The 23,937-nt window shown below is 40.3% G+C and overlaps 3 protein-coding genes across 3 annotated transcripts in view; 2 read left to right on the top strand and 1 right to left on the bottom strand.

The window, feature by feature from the left end:
- aebp1a (AE binding protein 1a) overlaps nt 1-6,225 on the top strand; it is a 31,398-nt gene extending 25,173 nt beyond the window's left edge. Inside the window, exons 12-20 of the mRNA XM_028026468.1 lie at nt 172-251; nt 348-471; nt 589-785; nt 1,234-1,407; nt 1,498-1,623; nt 1,706-1,952; nt 2,327-2,466; nt 2,580-2,679; nt 3,059-6,225. Coding sequence (XP_027882269.1) covers nt 172-251; nt 348-471; nt 589-785; nt 1,234-1,407; nt 1,498-1,623; nt 1,706-1,952; nt 2,327-2,466; nt 2,580-2,679; nt 3,059-3,615 — 1,745 coding nt within the window. The 3' untranslated portion in view covers nt 3,616-6,225. The remainder of the gene's footprint in view (nt 1-171; nt 252-347; nt 472-588; nt 786-1,233; nt 1,408-1,497; nt 1,624-1,705; nt 1,953-2,326; nt 2,467-2,579; nt 2,680-3,058) is intronic.
- Nucleotides 6,106-15,208, bottom strand: ddx56 (DEAD (Asp-Glu-Ala-Asp) box helicase 56). Its single transcript, XM_028026471.1, has 14 exons — nt 15,101-15,208; nt 13,675-13,836; nt 13,387-13,541; nt 11,811-11,981; nt 10,989-11,079; nt 10,451-10,692; nt 10,227-10,361; nt 9,241-9,354; nt 9,063-9,157; nt 8,868-8,941; nt 8,698-8,787; nt 8,518-8,623; nt 7,319-7,416; nt 6,106-6,790 (listed from the first exon to the last, which is right to left on the bottom strand). The coding sequence occupies exons 1-14, from the start codon at nt 15,155-15,157 to the stop codon at nt 6,707-6,709; spliced, it is 1,674 nt and encodes a 557-aa protein (XP_027882272.1). The 5' UTR covers nt 15,158-15,208; the 3' UTR covers nt 6,106-6,706.
- A 1,320-nt stretch (nt 15,209-16,528) lies between these two features.
- Nucleotides 16,529-23,699, top strand: dusp26 (dual specificity phosphatase 26). The gene is made up of 4 exons (XM_028026061.1): nt 16,529-17,036; nt 17,137-17,320; nt 18,561-18,772; nt 19,783-23,699. The coding sequence occupies exons 2-4, from the start codon at nt 17,142-17,144 to the stop codon at nt 19,992-19,994; spliced, it is 603 nt and encodes a 200-aa protein (XP_027881862.1). The 5' UTR covers nt 16,529-17,036; nt 17,137-17,141; the 3' UTR covers nt 19,995-23,699.
- The last annotated feature ends 238 nt before the right edge of the window (nt 23,700-23,937 follow it).

Raw genomic sequence — 23,937 nt, 5'->3', positions numbered from 1 at the left:
CTAGCTAACTTGATGGCTGCTATCCAGTAACCAACCCAGCTCATTGAGTAGTTAGTCTTTATAAAGAAAGAAAGCTATTTCTCTCTCTTTCTCCAATTTTATTTGAATTGCGGTCTGTGTAACTAATGTATTACTTCATTTATTTCTGACATTATGGGTGTTATTTTACAGGCAGCTACCACAGTGAGAATGAGGTCAACGCATCAGACGATCTGGACTTCAGACATCACAACTACAAGGAGATGAGACAGGTTTTGCACAAGACAGTGAAGAGGAAATTCTGGCCAAAAATAAATTAAACATAAATGAGCAATAAATTTGTTCCTTCTTTTATTTCAATGCTTTAGATGATGAAGGTGATAAATGAGGAGTGCCCCAACATCACAAGGATCTACAACATTGGGAAAAGCTCACAAGGCCTCAAGATGTACGCCATGGAGATCTCAGACAACCCAGGCGAACACGAGACAGGTCGACATTTAGACTTCTTAAGCATTTATTTCAGAACATGTCATAACATCGCAGGCAGAGTGATTACTTGGGGAAAAACTTCACTGACATTAGAACTTTACCTTACCCCATCTTCAGGTGAACCCGAGTTTCGCTACACAGCAGGTCTCCATGGCAATGAGGCTCTGGGTCGGGAGCTTCTCCTGCTATTAATGCAGTTCCTCTGCAAGGAGTACAGAGATGAAAACCCAAGAGTGCGACGCCTAGTGGACGGAGTGAGGATTCACCTGGTGCCATCACTGAACCCAGATGCTTACGAGCTGGCCTATGAGATGGTACCGTACCCCAAGAGTCATGACGACATTAATGACATCTAAAGTTTAGTTTGTCTATTTTTAAATGGAAGGAAAATCTACCTAAAATGAATATAAAAAGAAAGTACATCCTTAGAGATAAGATAAGATAAGATAAGATAAATCTTTATTGTCATTGTCACAAGGACAATGAAATTCAAAGGGTGCCATCAGTCGGTGCACATGCCCAAAAACAAAAAAATAACTGTCTCACAATTCACACACAACGCAAGAATCAACAAACAACTGGCAAAAAAATAAATAAATAAGAACAGCCACATTCTCACATACATCACTTATGATGATTAATGGTTGTTTTTGATTGCATTTAGTTTTGTTATCCTTGTAACAACTTAGGATTTTAAGTGTTTGGATATTGTAGATAAAATCTACATTTAGATTTTCATATTGTCCTCCTGCTGTCCTGAAGGGCTCAGAGATGGGAAACTGGGCGCTGGGTCACTGGACTGAAGAAGGTTATGACATATTCCAGAACTTCCCAGACCTGAACAGCATCTTGTGGGGAGCTGAAGACAGAGGCTGGGTGCCTCGCATAGTGCCCAATCATCACATTCCGCTGCCAGAAAACTTCATTGGTGGCTCTGTGAGTGTGCAAACATCAGAGACTGACTGTGTATTTACTATACTTCCACAAATATATTAACAAGTATTTCTTTCTGTGCCGTTACTTTAGCTTGCAGTTGAGACCAAAGCCATAATTTCATGGATGGAGCGCAGTCCATTTGTGCTCGGAGCCAATTTACAAGCAGGAGAAAAAATGGTGGTGTACCCTTTTGATATGCAGCGTCCTCCAATTTCTGTAAGGTTAATAGGATAAAGAATATCATGGAATATCTTCCAAAATGTACAATCATTGATTCTGTGCTGTCTCGCTTTGTTAGTTAACCGACAGTCGGCGTTGGAGGATTAACGCTGAGATGAACGAAGAGACCTGGGCTCGTATTCAGAGGCAGAACGAAGGAGCGCTCAGAGAGACTCCTGATGATGCCATGTTTCGCTGGTTGGCAATGTCATACGCACACAGCCATCTAACCATGACTGAGACCTATTGGGGATCCTGCCACGGTGATGATGTCACTGGAGGACAGGGGATTGTTAATAGAGCCAGCTGGAAACCAGTGGTGGGCAGTGAGTAGAAGATGGCAAATAGCCCACAGAGGAATGGGCACTCCTTGTGACAAGAAAATCAAAAGAGCAAATTCTACTTTGATTTATAAGGACTTTTTTTTTGTAACAAGACTGGTACTAACCGAAAGGGCTAAGATGTAGCATCTGTAGAGTCCGTCTAAAGAACTGAGTTTCATTATTTGACAAAGATAACAAAGATGGGTGTTCAATATCCAGGCGCCATTTTCCCACTGCATTTTCCCTTAGGTTTAGATATCTTCTAAACCTCTGTTTCACATTCAAGATTTCTCCTAACCCTACTCCAATAGATACAAGCATCTGCAATACAACTGTTACAAGTTAACAATAACAAGCTCCATGAATCTCCTCCACAGGTATGAACGACTTCAGCTACCTTCACACCAACTGCTTTGAGCTCTCTGTCTTCCTCGGCTGTGACAAGTTTCCTCACGAGAGCGAGCTGGCGCTGGAGTGGGAGAACAATCGCGAGGCTCTTCTGTCCTTCATGGAACAAGTGAGCACAAATTCATTCATTTATGGGGAGGAGAGTTTTATTTCAGAATATTTATGTAAAAGAATGACCATAAATTAAATCTTGCTCTGAAATGATTTGCCTTGTTGTTGCAGGTGAATCGAGGAATAAAAGGTATAGTAAGAGACATGGAGGGAAACCCGCTGCCTAATGCCACAATAACTGTGGAGGGAATCCGGCATGATGTCAAAACTGGTACGCTTTGATCAAGATTTTATGTTTCACACAAAGTGTGTGCTGCGAAATGGAGGGAAGACATGGTTTACAAACCTTCTCAAGACTTGTTATAACTTTCCTTCAGCAGTTCTTCCATAAAGACCAAATTTAGAGTGTGCACCAATAACAATCTGATTCTCTCATCAATGTTCTCCTTGGCTAACATACCAGTTCAGGTGGATATCCATGTCATCATTCTTCCAGTTCACAGCTGGATCCTAATTTGTGTCAGTCTGTCACATAAAATCCCATTAAAATACAGGGAGGCTTGTGGTTGTAGCCTGATTAGATGTTTTTTTAAAAAAGAGGGTACAGGTATTTTAGCGAGGTTCTGTATCAATTAAATGTGTCTTTCTAGCTGCCAGCGGGGATTATTGGCGGCTGCTGAATCCCGGTGAATACAAGGTGACGGCCAAAGCTGACGGCCACACGCCCCAGACGCGGCTCTGCATGGTGGGCTACGACACTGGAGCTACTCCCTGCAGCTTCACCTTAGCCAAGTCCAACTGGGACCGCATCAAAGAGATTATGGCGCGCAACGGGAACAGACCCATTCGACTCGTCACCAAAACGAACAGGGTGAAGTCGACCGCTTCAAGCACCACGGCACAGCCCACCGTCACAGGGGAGGAGAGTCAGGCCAATTCCCAGAGAGCCGAGCGACTCAGACGGTTCAGGCTGATGCGTCGACGCAAATTGCGCGAAAGGTTAAGAGGCAGAGTCACCACCACCACCCTTCCAACAACAACAACAACAACAACAACAACCACAACACAACCACCTGATGCTGAGAGCACAACCTCCTGGTACAACTCTTGGTTTCCTGTGGACAGCTATACAGAGAACCCGTTTGACACCTTCATATTTGGCTCAGCACCTACGCAAGAGTATAATTTTGAATACACCATTGATTAGCAAAAAATAAATAAATCACTATCTATCTGCACAACTCCTCAGTAACCACACATTACAAGCTACTACTTCTAAAGTCTTTTAATGAGTTTTCTAAAGGTCTTTGTGAAGAGAGATGCACCAAAAAAATGGCAGATTTTCAACTCGACTGATCCAGAGCAGTGACTAGTAAGCCGGTAAACTTTAAATCTGATCAGTAAACGCACCATGTCTAAGAGCAGACCATATCTGCATTTGAAAATGCAGATATATGTGGTGTGAAAATGATTGTTTAGATTGCTTAGAAAAACTTTCCAGGTCTCAGTACTTGTGCGCTGACAGAGGAAGCACCGATATAAGATAACAGGAAGGCTGAACATACACTGCTTGGGCAAAGAAAAAATTCACTAACTGAACTGAACTAAGCAAAGGGGAACAAGTCTCCTTGTAGATAATTATTGCATAATCTTTGAGCCAGCAACAAGTTATTTAACCCCAACTGATTCCATCTGTAAAAATCATGTTGAAAGTCACATCCTGTAGTCAAAGAAAAAGTATTAGTCTGTTTGAGAAGGGTCAATTTATTGGCATCAAGCAAAGAAAACATCTAAGGAGATTGCAGAAGCTTCTAAAATTAGGTCCAGAACTGTCCAACACATTGAAAACTGGAAGGGAAGGAAACCTGGGAAGCAACGTCCCCAAGGAAGACATATGGCCGGGAAAAAATCCTGAATGGTCATGATCTACGATCACTTAGGTGTTCGGTGACATCAAACCGAAGACTAACAGTAGAACTCAAAGAAATTTTATGTTTAATAACAAAAGCAAGAGCATTTCCTCTCTCACAATGTGGAGGGTACTGAAGGGATTGGGACTGAGCAGCTGTGCAGCCATAAGAAAACTACTGACCAGGGAGACTAACTGGAGAAAAGGAAGCAGAACCCCCGGGGATCCCAGTGGTCCCCGGGGGTTGTGGACCACTGCTCTAGAGCGATTTAACAAGGTCAGCATATGATCTGGCGGCATTGCATATGATCTGGGGTTGCTGCAGTTCTTCCGATCAAGGTTTAGCTGACTACTTGAATATACTTAATGACCCGGTTAGTCAGACTCATCCCCCATCTCAATCACAGAATCCATTAAGAATCTTTGGGATGCTCTGGAGAAGACTTTGCACCATGGCCAGACTTTCCCATCACCAATGCCACATCTTGGTGAAGAATTCATGCAACACTGGATGAAAATAAGTCCTCTATCTCTGAGACGACTTGTTTTCAGAACCTCATCAAAAGGTTCTGAACTCCCACAATATATGATGTAAACAAAGCTAAAGGTAATCCGGAGATGCATTAGTGTGCGACCTGTGTTTTTCTTTTTGGCCAGGCAGTGTGATACAGCGATGTTGCCCTATTTTATCCTCGAGTGTCCGATCTCTGTCCGTCATTGAACATGCTGTATTTGGGAATGTTGTCAGAAATGTGGAAATCTCCAGATTAGAGGATCTGAATTTTCTAGTGCAGGGTCTCAAACTTTAATCCTCAAAGCCTGGTAATCTCCAGCGTTTAGACGTGTCCCTGATCCAACACACCTGAAACAAATGAGTATTGTCTCCTCAGCAGGTAGTCAAGTTCTTTAGATATCTGGCGATGACCTAATTATTTGACTTATGTGTGCTAAAGCAAAGACGCATCCGAATGTTGCATTTAGCATTTTTCAAAGTGGAGTTTGACATCAGTGTTCTAGGGAATGAAACTGAAGATTGATGCCGACAGTCACAAATGATAACTAGACAAACTAAAGTCTGTAATCAGTTTGTTACATAGGTATTAAACTAACGTTTTAAAAGTGCCTCCTCTCCCTAATGCACAGCATGCCAATAGAAATATTTAGCAATCTCTCACAGTAGGAAGGGTAGAAAAATGTTTTGAATACCATTCTTACTCCTGTCAGTTATTAAGGAGAACTGGGAATCAACTAAGATTGATATTGGCAGGCAAAATCTTCGCAAAGCCAGAGACTGAAAAATGGTCACAAAACTCTGATCAGTGCCTCTCTTATGACTGAAGAGAATGGATATTTATGAGGCTTTGACTTTAAAGTTACCACTGAATAGTCTGCTGAGCAAGAGTCAAATCAAAGTGAAAGTACAGGTACATGTTTAAAAATGTAACATGTTCAGTATTCTTTATTACTCATTAAAGACAGTTCAATTCATATACTATATGGACCTATGCATATAGTGAAATATTTCTAGCCTTTATTTTTGGTCATTTTTGTGATTATGACTTACAGAAAATGAAAAAAAAGAAAATTCAGGGTCTGAGAAAACTAGAATATTGTGAAATATTGGAAATCATGGTGTCCCAGTCTAATCAGCTAATTAACCCAAAACACATGTAAAGCTGTAAAGGTTGATTGGCCAACAAACTCCCTTTCACAATATTCTCCATTTTTTTAGATGTATCTCTACGTTCCACTGCAAACAAAACAGAAGAAGCAATGCTTTCTTAAGTGTTTTGCTTTTGTATCATCTTTATTTTTTTACACTGATTTCTTGTAATGGCTGAATGCATTAAAATAAAATATAAGCTGAGCTGTCATGGTTGGAGGGGAAACAATAAAAGTTTAAATGTACGACCGTTTGTCATGATCAAACTTTCATAAACGTGTCATTAAACATTTTTATTTCAGTTCACCGTTAACGTTTCAGTTCAAAATAAGTTTGTTCCAGTTCAGTGTTCCAGCTGTACGAGAAATTTTAGTAAATACTGCTGCTCGAATGGTAATGACATGGGAGCTTTTCATCATATTCCCAGCTGGATCCAAGATATTTCAAGCTCTCAATTGTTACAAGAACAGCCAAAACTGGTGTGAAGAAATTTCACTTTTAAACATTTTCAAATTGTTTAGAAAACAGTGATTTTCATGTGATAACAGGTCTAACGATGAGTTTTTCAGGATCCTGAAGCCCATGTTTTGTTTAAAGCAATATGTCGATATGCAGAGTCCATTCTGTCTTCAATGTGTTTATGATCACACACCATCCTCATAATGACAGTCTCTGAACAGGTGAAATACGCAGAACTGATCTCCCCCCTCTTCTGGACTCCAGCAGCTATGATTTGCCGCCTCTGGCTTTTTTGTTTCCTGTTCGTTTGTACTGGAAACTCTTCAGCGGATTCCTCCCCCGGACGTTCCTCTGCCAAGGACACAATGACTCATTTCAGTTTATCGTGATCCGAATAAAATCTGATTACATTATTCGGGAAACAAGACAAAAAAAACTTCAGAAGAGAAGAACATAACATATATTGAAACATGAACTAAATGTACACATTCAGCTGAAAACAGACAGTTCAAAGTTAATTACACTGCAATCTATGATCTTTCGTAAAAATGTGATTTACTGGATGTTGTCTGATACCATTTAATCATGACAGCTTCCAGAGCCCAGAGCGACGTTTTAAAATAAACTAATTATGTTTCTTCAAATCCACAAGATGTTCATTTAGAAAAATGCATTAAGTACAAACTGAAAGAGTAAAAAACCTATTAATTTAATCTAAACCTACTTTTATCTGTAACTCCATATTAGTTAAAACTTTGGAAATGGAAGGTAGCTTACCAATGTAATACACTAAGATTAAAACTTTCCAGGATTGTTTGATCTGCTCTTCATAAACAAGACAAGTATTACGCTGCTCTGGTGTTCTGATCTGCAACCAACCTTGAAGCTGCTTTTCACCACTCCCTCTGCAGCTGGTTTTATCTTCCTCCTCCTCCTGTTCGACAGCGGATTCACTACGCCACGCAGAGTCTCAGGAACTGCAGCATAAGTGTGAAACTGATGCGTTAGCTTTGATGGATGCTGTCAGGCTGACGGACAGAAGCCTGAACTTCTGATTCTGTGAGGACAAATCTGTCCAACTGCAGTTCATGTCATTAGGACATAATGAACAACATCCGGTATTTATAAGGTTCCAAAATTATTTCAATCAAACATAAGGAGAACAAAACCTCACAACTGTCTCCACCATGTTATCATTTAGGAAAAAAAGTAAATAAAAATGAAAGAGCAATATGTGAAAAACTACCATATTTTCCGCACTATAAGGCGCACCTTCAATGAATGGCCTATTTTAAAACTTTTTTCATATATAAGGCGCATAGAATAGAAGCTACAATAGAGGCTGGGGTTACGTTATGCATCCATTAGATGGAGCTGCGCTAAAGGGAATGTCAACAAAACAGTCAGATATTGTCAGTCAAACTTTATTAATAAATTACAAACCAGCGTTCTGAAAACTCTGTTCATTCCCAAAATGAATAAACAGCTGTTTTATTATTTTCCCTGAGGTAAAGTAAGTGACGTGGTATTTTCGTGACACAGTTTATCTTTTAACAACAGCAAGGTGTAACATATAGTGGAGGGGAAGTTTTCCTCGATTCAATAAACACGTAAAAAACAGTCTGATAATGTTACGGTAAATCAAACGTTAGTGCAATCACAATATATATCCACTTCCGCTATAACCATTGATTCGTTCATGTTAAATTCTCTGGCTGCTGCTCTGTTCCCGTGTTCTACTGTGTTCTACTCGCCTTGAGCTTAAACTCTGCGTCGTAAGCGTGTCTCTTAATAGGAGCCATTTTGGGGTCTTTACACAAAACCCAGCATGCACCGCATGTAAATACCATTTCATTGGTAATGTCTTCCAGCTCCAGGGTTAAGGGTTTTTTACAAAGTTAAAGTTTATTGGTTTTTGAGAAGTTGAATTTGCATTATTATGCCATTATCAAGACATTACTTGAAAGAGTTCTTGAAACAACATTATTGTTTGCAGTATTAATTATTGGAACAATTCATCGTCCAGTAAAATGTGAATGAGTCCCGTCAGTGCAGTACTGTGTGTGTGCTGTACATACTCAGATAGTCGGGAATGTTTTTCATGTGAGGCTTGATGACGGCAGGATGAAGGTCTTTGTCGTGTCTGAGCAGCTGCAGATCTCTGGGGTTGTCTTCAAAATACATCTGTGTGAGAGAGCAGAGTTGTCAGTTCCTACATTATCTGTACGTGGCCTCCGTCCCTCCAGTCCGCCCCTCACCTTGAGTTTCTCCGAGTTGAGCAGCTCCTGTTTGATCTCCTTCAGTCTGGCCTCCTTCACGGCCTGCTTCGTCACGGCCCGCATGGCGTCCTGCCAAACGAACCGCATCGGTGAGCTCACGAGACGACACAGATCGTTCTGCAACCTGACAGGAAGCGACGAGGACTCACCCTGCACCTGTACCGGAAGCCTTCGATCTCCTCCATCTTAAACTCATAAGGTTTGAGCGCCGCCTCGGCTTTATCTGAACACAAAGCATGCAGGCACGCGCCAGTTATCACCAAATAAAAACTAAAGAACGCTTCTGCAAACATGTTAGCTGCAGGATCTTGACTTGGACACAAACACATTTAAGACAGAGTCACCTCCACCGAGGGCCTCCTCCACCTCTGCCAGGGCATCGAGTTCGGTGTGAGAGATGAACGACAGGGCCGTGCCTGGGTTGTCGGCTCTCGCTGTTCTGCGATCAGAAAACGAAGGAAATGTCTGAAACGGCTCAAAGGACGGAATACACAACCTGAAAGTCGTCTGAACGTTACCGACCTTCCAACTCGATGGATGTACGAATCAACAGACGTTGGGAAATCAAAGTTGATGACATTGGAAACGTTTTGGAAATCCACGCCCCTGGAGATGCCGTATTCCTTATCTTTAGCCCTGAAAATCCACGATCACAAAGAAACTGTCAACAACAGATGACTTTTAAAAAGTTTTCAGAAATTCATACCACTGATCACTTCATTCATCAAACGCAGGGCTTCTGCAGGATCCACCAACTCAAAATTTAGACTTTTTAAGACCTTTATGAATGAAATGTACAAAAGAAAATCGGATATCTTCTATATTTTTGTTCTTGTTTGTGTTTTTTTAAGATGAATGTCATTCCGCCAACCAGTGATAAATTTGCACTTACCCATCATAGACGCAAAAAAGCCAGTTAGCTAGCAAGTGTATATTAGCAGCTAGTTAGCAATAGCCTGAAACCCCTTGAATCACAGAATAATGAAGATGTCAGTGTGTGACTCAAACAGTCGCACATATAAAGTACAAGACTAGATAGTCCTACCAGGACAAAAGGTAAGTGAGTGATGCGTTTCAGGACAGCTTACATTTTCTTTAATGAATTTAAAACATTTCAAGGTCTTGTTTTTAGATACACAAATTTAAGACATTTTAAAGGGGCAGTAATTTGTATTTTTCAGGCACATAGTGTCATTTTATAGCACAATAAAGTAACTATGTTAACATCAGTTGTTAAAATATATATATCAAATATAACTTAAAAGAAATGTGACTACATATGCGTAGTCACATTTCTGAGTGGAGGAGTCATAGTGGAGAGCTGCTTTGTGAGGCGGAAACGCTGAAGTTGGAACCTGCAGCTCTGAAGAAGCAGACCTAGGTTCTCCCAAGTGTTGATTTTACATAACTTCGCCCCTTTAGGACTTTTTAATGCTGCACAGACAGCCGGATCCAGCTGACAACGTGGATTCCACATGTTTTCTCTAATCTCATGTAGCGATACTCACTTTGCTGATTTCGCTCTGCTATTTTTCTTCTTCTGCTTCCCTGAAGAAGACGCGGCAGGTTCAACCAAGCTCTGCTCATCTGTGGCAATGATGATGTCATAGAACCCCTGGTTAAACTGGCTGATGATGTGGCACCTGCAGAGGAGCACAAACAGTTTTTTACTAAACGTTCTATAGTAATCTTTCATCCCATCTTTAAAAAGGAACCAGCATCGGTGGCCCACCTGGACTGGACGGGCAGCTCCGAGTTCAGGACACACGCTGGGATGGCGAACTGTTCCAGAAACAGTTTGAGTCTGTAGCTTCGGTCCACTGCTGCCACAAACAGCAGCGTTTTCCCCTGGACCAGCTGCAGCTTCAGCAGCGTGTAGATGAGCAGGAATTTGTCCTCCTCTTCACATTTGATGGTGTACTGCTGCAGCTGGCTGCTGTCAGGCAGCTGAGAGCCCTGGAGCTTCAAGGTCACCTGAAGAGACACAGAAACCTTTGTATTTGGGCAAACATTACACATTACACATTGGAGATGTTTTCATGTGCAGCACGAAACGGAACACTGCAGGTTTCAGCGGACATTCCTGCAAGAATTTACATTTCTTTGAGTTTGCATTTTTCGTTCGTATAATTTTTGCAAGGAAGAAAACATTTGACGGATTTGTTTGATGGAAAATGTTGCCGAGAGTAAAACGTAGCTTGCAAAAACAAGCTTTCAGGATGTGAAATGTATAATAATAATAATAATAATAATAATAATAAAGATATTACCGGGTTGTGCAGCAGCAGCTGCTTTAGGGCCTGAACATCCTCGTTGAAAGTAGCCGACATGAGGAACGACTGGTAGATCTTCGGCAAATGGCTACAAAAACATGGAGAAAAGATGAAAAAAGTGGCTTTGTTTTCATTTAAGGTCACACAAACAACACATAGCTTCAGTAAGCAGCCCCTCCAGATTTCTGTGATTTTGCAATTGCAGAAACTCACACAAAATCAACAGATTCTCGCATTAACTGTGTAAATATTCCCCTCTTTTTAAGTGCCTAACCTAATTCAGCAGAGGTCCAGGCAATTGGTGTTTCCAAAGCTACAAATTTGGGAAACTTTCCCTCCAGTTTTTTATGATTTCACAATAGACGAAACTGGTGCAATAGGATCAAATCCCCACATTTGTTTGCACAGATACATAATTGTGCATTTCTTGCATATTTTCAGCAAAAATTGCAAGAAACACTGCTTAAATGTAGAATGTAAAAACTACAATCATGTCATTTTTATAACTAGGTCACTTTTGAAAATGAGAACTGATTTTCCTGTATAAAATTAAGATCAACTAAATTTTCAACTGAAATTTAAATTAGAAATAATCCACAGAATCATACATTCAATGTCTTCAAAAAAACTAGAAAATAAACAGAAATTTTCAGACTACAACCAAAAACTTCGATGCTACAGTGTGCAATTGTCAAATAACAAGAAAATGATGCCTTCTGTTGAATCTTCTTTTCTGATTATAAGTCTGGAAGGTGTGGCAGGTATTAGTATTCAGTATATACATTGTCCTTAATGTATAGTATACTTCTTTGTTCTCACCACAGCAGGTTCTTCAGGTCAGACTCGAAGCCGAAGGAGAAGACCAAGTCGGCCTCGTCTACAACCAGCATCTCCAGGGAAGAGTGGAGCGCCAGGTTCTGGGCGTTGAGGTGGGCGAGAACGCGGGACGGTGTCCCCACCACCACATCGGGCTTCTCCATTAAAATGGGTCTGTTCAGAAACAGCATCACACACCCACCGTTAACAGACAGGAAAACGTTTGGAGCATCTATCATGTAATAATGCATTTTTCATTCCCTCCGAGATATTAAGCAATTATTTTTGTGGGGTTTTTTGCCATCAAAATCACTGATTTTGTGGTGTTACTTTAGAAATTTACACAAGGGATATAGCTATATTTTTTTCTTTATTATACTCCTTCAAAGATCTACATATAGAAAAAAAAAAAGATGAGTTTAAAATAAGAAAATGGATTGGACATAAATATTTTTATTCTTCGCCGAACTTAAATAGCTCAATTGTTTTGTTACTGTCAAGCACAGGCTATAACTTGACAAGTAAGGCTGCGGCACAAGTGTAGGAGGAGTAAAAATACTGCCACCTGCAGGGGGGAGTTAGCCACTTTAATACAACGTTCTAATTTACCATTTTTACAGACAATTTGCCATAAATTCACAATTATGCATTAGCACAAAGAAATTCTGGGATTTGTTGATTTTGCGTGAAATTTGCAAAAAGAAATACTGGAGGGACTGATTTTTATAACACTGATTTTAACAAACCGATGCATAGACATGTTCAACAGTATACACATACAGTAGACACATGGAACAAAAGTCACATGTTCCAAATCAATTTTTTTTTAAAAGTACCAATCTGTTTCCCAGACTTTATAAAACACAGAGAGAGTCCTTCGCAATCTGGCATCAAAAGGTTGGAGTACATAACTCATATTCTGAAATAAGCTGGACCCAATAATAAAAAAATAAATAAATAAAAACTTTAGTGAAAACGAAGCAGGTCATGTTCAAATATTGAATTTAGCTCTGAACGTAACAGGGACATATGAACTTAAAGTTAGTTTTACGGTGTGCAAGCTGATATTAGAACTAGTTCAGGTATGAAGGTGAACTTGATCACCAACCACAGTGGGTGGCTGGAAAAATATAACATACAAATAAAGTAAAAAGTTGCATAAACTGACTAACATCTCACTCTCTGCTGCCGTCTTTATGCTCATCAGACCACATTGTTCAACTTCACCTCAAATCAAATTCCAATTCATATACAGGAATAAGACTAATTCAAAGTCTGTGTCATGACAGTTATTAAATATTGCAGTCAAGTTCAGCTTATTATTACAGCTGGTAACATTTTTCTATCGATGGACACCCAGAGTCGCTGACTACCCAGCAATCCCTTCTCCTGAACAACCCTGTAGCGACAGACCAAAGTCTAAAGCAGGAGAATCTCTAAACGGATCAACAAAAACAACCATTAGATTAGCTTGTCAAGCCAGAAGCAGCTTACAACTCTGAGTTTAAGACAACTTAAAATGGAAAATGCTTGCATTTAGCAGAGGAAACGAAGGATGTTCCAAAACCAAAAGACTCACCTCTGCGTTGACACGTCGGCCTTGCCGGAGATGTCTGCCACCCGGACATCTCTAGAACAGAACGACGTCAACTGTCTCATCATGGTCTGAACCTGCTGACCGAGCTCTTTGGTTGGCACCAGGATGAGAGCTCTCACGTCCTGCTCACGGACACTCTGAAGATGCAAAACAAACAGGGAAATAACCACGGAAACGTCTCGAAGCAGGAAATGCTGATCTTTAGTGTTTCATAAAGCACCATAAAACAGGGTTACATTAAACAATGTGTGAGACGGGATTCCTCCCCACCTGTTTGGAGGCCAGGATGCGCTGAATGATGGGTATAGCGTAGGCTGCAGTCTTTCCAGATCCGGTCCGCGCTCGAGCCAGAAGGTCCTTCCCCTCCAGAGCCAGAGGAATGGCCTTCTCTTGGATTAGGGTGGGCTGAGACCAACCCAGATCCGCCACCGCCTGAGCCAACAAGAGCAGGAAGTGAGTGCAACTGAGCAGGAGACTGGAAACCGTGCATTGATCCAATGACACACCATGAATAGGTTACCATGCCACTAATTTTACTTCATATTGTAACGCTTAGGTTGTGTTCAAGGGAGATAAACATTATTATGTTTATTTTGTCATGTTGAATAAATAGCAATATATGATGATCATAAAACTAGCAATTATTTTAGCGCCTAATTTATAAACCATTTTGACAATAAGAGCAAAAGAATTGGCACATTTTGCAGATTTTTCTTTTAAGGCTTTTCATGCAATATTAGAACTATAATAGATGCAAATAAACTATTCGATTCTTTTTTAAAAATAATTTTAAAAACATATTTTCTAAATTGTTTCTTAAATCATCTTCAATGCAAAATTTTTATATTTTTTGTGCAGTTTTGGTTTAACTACTTTTCTGAGTGTGCTTTCCTTTCAGCAATTGCCCTGGAATTGTGTCTTTATACTCAAATTAATGATTATTCGATTACTTAAGTAGTAGAAAATTATTTCCGCGATCGATTCATCACGATTAATCGTTCCGGCCCTAGACGGCGTGCACTAACAAACTGAGCCAAAACGTTAAATCAAGCAAATTTATAATTAGCATAAAAACCACAACACACTCCACCTTACAGGTTTGAACTGTTTTTGTTCTGATTTTTCTTTGTCACACATTGTTTCACGTCATCAAACCCTTTTTAACATTAAACAAAGACAACTAGAGTAAACTAAACACAAAAACCAACAGTTGGTTCTGCCATCTTTAGTGGCAACGACTCCAATCCAGGATTTCTAATAACCAGAGCAATCAGTCTGACAGGCGGAAGAAAGAAAAACTCAAACACAGAGGTCATATGTAAGGAGGCAACAACTACTACACACACTAACATAGCGGCCAAACAAAACACACCATCACTTGTGTTTCTCATTTTAATCCATTCGAAAGTTTAGTGTGTTTGTCACTTCTTTTGGGTGTCTCAGAAATATTAAAAAAATGAACAAATGCATTAATATTCAATTAATATTCAGTTTAGATGTTATTATATCCCACGGCACATACAGTATGTTTTAGCCCGACAACACGAGACGCTAGCAGAGCAGAGAGAACCCTCTCCTCCGTTTATGTCACGTTTTTAAACATATTCTCGGTTCTTAACACTTCAGTTAAAGACTGAAAGTTTCAACTAACATTTATTTTCTTAACAACTTCTGGGGTGTTTTGTTGTTTTTTTACCTTTAAGAGGCGGTCGTCTAATCCCATTTCATGAAACTGAAGTCTTTCAGCAGCCATCACTGCTCTGCGCTACGCTCACACGTGCGTCGAGGAGATTTGACGTCATGCTGCCTTCACGGTCTTCGGGAAAAGTTCAAATAGATTCTCATATAACAAAATGTATTTTTATTTATTGCGTTAATAACACGATTTCACGTGTCATTTGTTTATTGTTATGTATGACTACATACAACAATAATAAGCTGAGGTAAAATTTTAAACGGTGCAAATTTATATAGTGTATATCAAAGTTTATAAAAGTTTGCAGGGTTTTGTGTTGCGTCTCCTTCCTTAACTACGGATCTACAATGACATTCAGTATGTCTTTTGATTGCTTTGTTTTGTTCTGTGTGACACAACACAAGAAACTGAAAAAGTCCATGTCGTTAGATATTTTAAAGCAGTTAGTAAGCTGCTTTGAAAGTTATACTTATAGTTAAGTTATAGTTTTTCGAAAGTTACGCGGGGTTCACCCTGGACAGGTCGTCAGTCAATCGCAGGAATCAATTTTTGAGAATATTTGAGAATATCTGATCAACATCTCGTTCGATCATTTTAACTTGGCTGCAGTCTCTTGCAAACGTATTTAAACCCAATGGACAATCCCACATTTTCTCACATTACAACCACACACTGGAGGATATTTATTTGTATGCTTGTTTTAATTGTGAAAGCAAAAAAAAACTGATACCTGATTTTTCCCAAAATTTTGGGTTGGTTTGTTTGAGAAACACGCCAAAAAAAAGAAGAAAGAAAAAAAGGGAAAAATCATGTATAAACTGGTTTGTTTGAGAACAAACCAACATTTTCTTACATCACAACCACTGATCTATAATTTTTATGCTAAATGTAGACTTAATTGTGAATAAAAATTGATACGTGATTTTTCAAAATGTGTTTGTTGTTTTGTTTAGGAACATTTGGGAACTAACAGAATCAGGATCCCAGGTCAGTGATAAATGTTTTTATTTTTCATATACCATAATGTTTTGTGTTAAATCAGTTGTGTTATTGTGACTAAAATTCCAAATACGGGTCTCCTTATTTCCTTTTTAAATAACTTGTTGTATTTAGTACTTAATCCTATCTTTACTAGGGAACGGTATGTTTTTGCAATCGCTGTTAATATTTCGTTGGAACCCAATTTTGAAATTTCGTTATCATTGTCTTATTTGCCATTATTTCTACAGGAGAGTCCAATTAACATGCCTATCTGCAGTCTAATGACACTACAGAAATGTCAAGTAATAATAAATCGATTAAAACAGTTTTTATAACTAGCTAAACTGAACTACTATCGAGGGTCATCAGATGTGACCGAAACATCCAGAACGCCGCAGGTTTTACTGACACTATTTTTGAAGTTCTACCTTTTGGCCTGTAGATGGAGACAAACACCAACCGTCTGGGGGAGAAGGTCTCCGTCATACAAGGGCGAAATAACTGTCCAAATAACCTCCATTGTTTTCGAAGAAACGACGGAAACCTCGTCACGCGGGAGAGACCACGGACCTGTCTGCGCTGCTTGAGTAAACATTACTTATGTTTCATTGGTAAACGGGAGCTGTGGCTGTGGAGCGACGGTCTTAACGACGACTTGTTGCGGGGACGGAGATGCGGCGGCGACGGCGGCGGGCGGTGCAGAAACTGGTGGATGCTGAGCAGCGTAGTGGAGAGAAGTAGTCTCCATCACCAACCATCCTTCCTCCCACAGCAGCTATATGAGTCAACATGGCCGCGGAGCAGCTCGACCTGCTCATCCTCTGAGTCGTAGAGCAAAGCAATACTTGGGTAAAGAAAAACACACGGTTCGTTTTATACATGCTCAGAAGGGCATTTTAATTTGAAGACATGGGGGAAAACGAGACAAAGAAAGTTTTCGGCTCCATAGCCACAGGTAATATAATCTTATTGAATATACTTATATTTATGACTCTGAAAGCAGCTTAAATACAGTCCCGTGCGATAAATGGGGTCGTTTTCCTCCTTTTGTTCAGCATAAATGGCGTTCATGTCCCGCTTCTCTCGGTCTCGGAGCAGCTCCAGGTCTCCGAGTCGAAAGGAGGCTGAGCGTGACTCCCCGACACTGACGGTGTCCGAGCTGGAGAGGCTGCTGTATACGGGCAAAACGGCCTGCAACCATGCGGACGAAGTGTGGCCCAGACTCTACATTGGAGACCAGTGAGTTGGTTTTCAGTAGAGCTGCTATTGCCAGAATGATGCATCAGACAGCAGAGAAGAGTAGAGGTTCCTGTTTACTCTCCAAACTATTCTCCTGAGCGAACCTCTCCCCATAGTATAACACCACGTTGGCTTCATAAGACTGACTACAGAGCTACAATTCTTGTACATTTCTGTGTGCATGTACAAAGGCTGACCGAACATCAACTCTGTTTAAAGAATCTGACCACAAAAAAAGAAAAAATAAATCAGCTGAGATATCACCAACACATTTATTCTGTTTTTAGTTTTAGTTAGTCACTCCCTGATGCAATGAAATATCTCCCACATGTATAGTACGGACCAAAAGTTTGGACACACCTTTTAATTCAATGAGTTTCCTTTATTTTCATGACTGTTGACATTGTAGATTCACACTGAAGGCATCAAAACTATGAATAACACATGTGGAAATATGCACTAAACAAAAAAGTGTAAAACAACTGAAAATACCCCTTATATTCTAGTTTCTTCAAAGTAGCAACCTTTTGCTGTGATTACTGCTTTGCACACACTCTGCATTTTCTTGATGAGCTTCAAGAGGTCGTCGCCTGAAATGGTTTTCACTTCATAGGTCAACCTGCCCTGTCAGGTTAATAAGTGGGATTTCTTGCTTTATAAATAGTCATGAAAATAAAGAAAACCCATTGAATTAGAAGGTGTGTCCAAACTTTTGGTCTGTACTGTACATAAAAACATCCCTGTAACGCCTGAACAGTAGCTGGATTTCTGTAATATTTGTATGGATTTACAATGATAGTGAATATGGTCACATGAATATGGGTCTTAATATTATGGATGATGCTGTCTGAGAAGGAGAGCGAGTGTCTCAGAGCAACAGTTTTTTTTTTATGATAATCATTGATTTTTAATGCCGTGGTCTTTCATTTGTTACTTTACATTTTGAAGGCATTGTTTTGCTACAGATCAATACTAAAGTTATAAAGTGCATATTGGGAATTTCAGTGCTTGAAATAAAGAAGACTGCAACCGCACCCTTTACTCTCCTGAATGCACTTATTAGAAACAAGTGAACAGAAATACCAAAGTAAACATTCTCATTTCAAGTTTATATATATATATATATATATCTATAAAGATATAGATAGCAGCTTCTTCAAGCTGTATAACTCAGTTACCTCAGTTAGGAAGAGCAGTATCTCAATAACTGAAAATGCTGATCCAACTCTCCTCTCCTCAGAAACATTGCCTCTGACCGCCGTGAGCTGGCCAGACTCGGTATCACACACATTCTGAACTGCGCGCAGAGCAAGTGGCGAGGCGGAGCCGAGTATTACGCGGGAATGAACATCACCTACCACGGGATCGAGGCTCACGACTCCCCGACCTTTGACATGAGCGTCAACTTCTACCCGGCTGCCGAGTTTATCCACAAAGCCCTCTCGAGTGGAGGTAAATCTGTAAATACGAAGGCGTACAGATAGAAACCATTCATTAATGACTGATTCCCATTTTTACCAATACTAATTCGTAGTATGGCTCGGCAACAAAATCAGCCACCTCTCATAATCAGACTGAGGCAGATTCCAAAGGACGAGTGACTCTAAAACAACCAGAACTTACTGTTTAGTGTCAAAACACCAACTCTGCCATAACATCACTTCCACACAAGATCAAAACTGTTCAGATCTCGCCGTGAGCTGTTGGTATCCCTGTAAAAGATTATTAAGATCTGGAAAAAAAAGGAATTTATTACAGTAGCATAATCTGACATTGACCAATTTTAGAACAAAATATCAACTTTTAATTTGAGTACCTTTATGGGGAAAATGACATGACTAGTATGCCAAAATTTTAAATATTCGTGTAAAAGAAGCATAATAAAAGAAAATGGAACCAGCCTATTGTAGAAATGAGGATTATTGAGGCCAATTTCGAAGTGGTTAGATGCAAAAAAAAAAAAGAAATTGATTGATCTAAATTATAGAGTGCCTTGTAAAAACATTGTTGAAGTTTATATACACTGGATAAAAAAAAACCCAAACTCACCTGTTTTTTTTTCTGTCTGAAGCTAAATCAAACCTCTCTTGTTTCAGGTCAGTTAGAATGACCAAAGTTACTCCTACTTACTAAATGCCACAGCAATGAGAGAAAGAATATATCAGAGATTAATTTATTGATGTGTTCGATATTAGAAGTTTACATACATAATCTCCTCCAGCTGACCTAAAACAAGACAAGTTTGGTCTGATTGAACTTCAGACAGTGAGAAATAAAAGGTCTATGAGTCAACATCCTAATGAAGTGCATTGAAGTTTTTTGTTGTAATGTGACAAAATGTGCAAAAGCCCTGCAGGTCCAATCCAGACGGCGCATTTTACGTAAAAAAAAAACAAGCTCTTCCTTAGAATAACTCTAGCATGTTGGAAACATAATCATTTAACACCGGCACATGTGTGTAGGTAAGGTGCTGGTCCACTGCACGGTGGGAGTAAGTCGCTCAGCCACTCTGGTGCTGGCCTACCTGATGATCAGACAGAACCTGACGCTGGTGGAGGCCATCAGAACAGTCAAAGACCACCGAGGCGTCATCCCCAACCGAGGTTTCCTCCGCCAACTCAATGGACTGGACGGCATCCTGAGAGAAAGCCGGAAGACATCGCCGCAGAGCTGAAAACCCTCCCACACACACACAGCCACACACATAAGCCAAGGTAGCAGCCAGACACACGAAACAGAGACAAAGTCAGAGCAACACGTGACTTTCTGACGCTGGAGGCTCTGAGTGGCAAAAGGGGACTGAATGTCACTTTCCTGAGCTAACGGTAATTTCGTTTCTTTTTATCTGGCCAGTTCTTTCACATGTACTGCTGGCGGTGCCCATCAAGGTCACACTCTCCAGGGAAGGTCCAAGTTTCATCAGATTGATTAGTGGAGGCAATGACAGCCTCACACTGTCCTTTAAAGCATTCACACATTCATTTAACGTGTCATATTTTTACTGAAGGACAAATCAGGGAAACAGCAGAGGGTGCCACTTTCAGGTCATGTAACTGGAGAATGCAACAATTGATGCGTTTCCATCCTTCAGACTTTCCATTTGGGATTTAGCAGTATTGACATTTTAAAGATAAAAAGTTACTGATTTGATGGAAAAATTGGTAAACAAGCATTGATAGAACGTCACTCTGTGGCATGTAGGTTGGAGAGGTTTTAAAAGCACAACTCAAGTTCCAAAAATACACAAGACAAAAATCAAACCCACACTGAAAACAAAGAAGTCGATCCAGCAGAGTTTATTGTACTGCGATTGCCTTTGTACAGGAAGTCTTGGTAAAATCCCAACTAGTTTCTGAAGAAACCAAAATCTACTTCCTTTTTGGTTGACCCTCGACGTTAAACTTCTCACATTCCAGAGTACACAGGTGGCTTATACTTACTCACTTTACCAGTTTATTCCAGTTTACTCAATTCTAAATACCAACCTACCCAATTAATGATTTCATACACATTCGTCTATGCCATGGCTTCTGCTGCTATGTTTTCGTCTGTCAAGAACAGCTAAATGCTGGGCGTGATGTATGCTGAAGCAAGAGGAGTGTTGCTAGGTGGTCTGCGGCGTGTATGAACCAGTGTGTTCGAATACTCACGGCCCACAATCAAGTGACCAGGTATCAACTGTTTGACTTCGAAGGAATTATGGAAAAACCTTCAGGAAGCTGTAGCTGTAGAACAGAGAAGGCTTCCGCACTATTCCCAGAGGCAATTTTTGAGGACTTGGCTCTAGTACATCATTCCAGGGATTCTACTAAGGGTGTTCTGATTCTTTATAATGTTAGCCTCGGATATAGGTAGAAGGGATCAGAAGTCAGTCTGATCAGTTTCCTTTGCATCAAGAAGAGTGGAAACGTTCTCGACTGTTTTTCAGGGGTAGACTCTGAAGGCTCTCAGGGGATGACGTATCTCTTCTGTCTTCCCAGCCATGGAGAATTTCAGATTCTTCTAAGGGAACTGAAAAACATAGCTGGATGTTTGGAATGTCTGATTTAGCCTATGAACATAGTAAGAAGGATCCTGTGCATTTAAGCCTGGAGATCAAAACTAGGGAGAGTGGAATGCACAACTCCAAATTGCACAGATGTGCTGCAGTCTGACCACAGGATGCAGGTTTCTGCCAGAGAAAGTCCCTGGTATCTATGTTCAGGTATTACCAGGTTGAGAGTTGGGTCTGGTTCAGCTGCTGAGTCGACGTAGCAACAATTTATGCGTTCACTTGGCGCTCTAGGACATCACCACCTTTCCTGGAAACCTAATCAGTTCAACTCAAATGTAAGGTGCAAGACAACATGTTTGAGCATGCTCCCCCTCAACGCTACCTTGCCCCACTCTGCCTCGCTTAAACAAAAACGGGTTTGGAAGCAGTGCACTGCACCCGCTGCTTAACCCCGTAACTGTCATGATGACACCGGTATCCTCATGGACCCACTGACTTACATGTAAGCATTTTGAGGGCGACAAAGAAACAGTACACACCATCATGATTTGTTCTTTTCCTCTTCTTGCACTATGTTCCAGAACCGTGTGAAGGCACAGTTCCAGCTTTACATTCTCCTGCCCACATTGACAGGAAAAGTGATGTTCTGTTGATACCAATCTCCAATTCTACAACCAGATGACTCTAAACTTGTACACTGAATTTATAGGCATTGTTTTTACTACTCAGATGATTCCGTTTTATAAGTGCCCTGGCCTGAGCTATTGAGTCATGCAGCAGTTGTAATATGGATCTAAACCAGCAACGCTTTGTAGCCGTTAGGTATTCAAAATAACAACAGAGCTTTTTTCGGTGTGAATAGAGTTCAGTTTTTGGTTTACTGTGGAATACTTTAACAGGCACGGCCTTTCATCTATGTCCATTAGCACTAGGATTGCGCTGAATTAAAAACTGTCCAGTCTAGTGTGTGTTTAAGTGTTACATTGACTGGAAGGTCTCTTGGATTTTGTCACAAAATAATACCAGATATGTGCCACTGCAAAAGCTACTAACTGCCTGGCTGACAGGAAGTGTTGGGTGTTCAGAGCCCTGTCGTACCCAGTGCTCTCTGTGACTGATGCTAAGTGAGCCTTGTGCTTCCTAAAAACATTCTCAGTATTAGCTAGCTTATTAAAAGTCCTCTTTAGTGTTGTTGTTAAATACCTCAACTATAGTGTTTCTAATATACTTTCTGGAGTTGTTCTGTGCTATTGTATCGGCAAGACGAAGTTTGGGTGAGAAGACAGACGGTTCGTCTCGTTGCTGAAAAGGTACATATTGGATATGAACGTTTGGATTTGTAAAGTCTAGAATACAGATCTCAGCTAATTTAGAAATATAATTTTAGAGAGGCTGCTTCCCCAGAAAAGCTTATCCTGCTCTCATTGGTTATCTGCAGTAGCATGGACAGACCCCGCCCATATTTCCATATTGACCCTTTGCATGTGACTTCACACTCTTCAGAAAGTAGCCCACATGGCCATGACGGACGTCCAAGCCACCTATGCGCATGTTAACTCTTGCAAAACTCGTCAAAAAAACGGAGAGTTGGTAGTCTAATGTTGTCATAGGGTGCTGCACAGACGAGGATTCGAAAGATGATGGTGATGCATAGCAGCAACTCGAACAAGTAGAAGGCATGGCTAAACTGGCAAAAATAACTTGGGAAAGCAATCGCAGTCGTCTGTTCAATACTCAGATCCCTCACTTCCGACGTCCGTCATGGTACCTCAGTGTGATTAGATGACAGAGTTGCAAAGGGTCAAAAAGGTTTGTTAGAACTTAAAACTCCTGACAGTGTTTCAATAGAGAAAAGACTAAACTTGCTCTAATTGGTGGTAACTTGTAGCTGTATAGAAGTCTTATAGAGGTCAACACATACAGTAGATAGATGAGCTTTTTCACTGAACCTTTAAGGATTTGGTTTGAAACCATGTAAAGTTGCCTTCCCTCCAAACACTGGTCTCCCATAGAGATCATTATTCCAGGTCAGTCATTGCCAGACCTTTGGGCTATAAAGGGGTCTTGTCCAGATTTACTCTTAACAAAGATGTTAAAAGTCAGGCATTACCAACTGCCTTCATCAACCCTGGCCCAAACTTTTACTTTCAGGAAACTTCCATGTTTGGACAGAAGTCTGAATGTCTTAATCAGAATTCAAGGTTCCATTTTGACTCTTTAAGCAGTGGGAGCTTTTGATTTAAAAATGTGAAGCAGCGGACATGGAAATATATTTGAATGTCTGTGTTGTCCAAATTTCCTGATTCTTGTCCACAATACAAGAACATAATAGTCCCTGGAGACCATAACCACAATGCAGCTTTTGGTCGAGATTTATAAAGGGACTAACAGAAGAAAGCTGCAGTGAGATCAGGCATCTGAAAAGGTGGGAATTTTTAATTCTTGCTACTTTTGACCAACAAACACATTTGAAACCTGTGGATCAAGAATAGGTGTTTTCCTGAAACACAGGAAATTCTTTTTGCGGTATTATATGTTGTCTACATCAAAACTCGCCAAGTTAATAACATGTTGTTACTGTGATATGTTTTCTTTTCACTCTCCCCGAAATTAAAAAAATATT

Source organism: Xiphophorus couchianus, chromosome 8, assembly GCF_001444195.1.
Source record: "Xiphophorus couchianus chromosome 8, X_couchianus-1.0, whole genome shotgun sequence".
NCBI lineage: Eukaryota > Metazoa > Chordata > Actinopteri > Cyprinodontiformes > Poeciliidae > Xiphophorus > Xiphophorus couchianus.
This window is presented reverse-complemented; position numbering and strand designations above follow the sequence as displayed.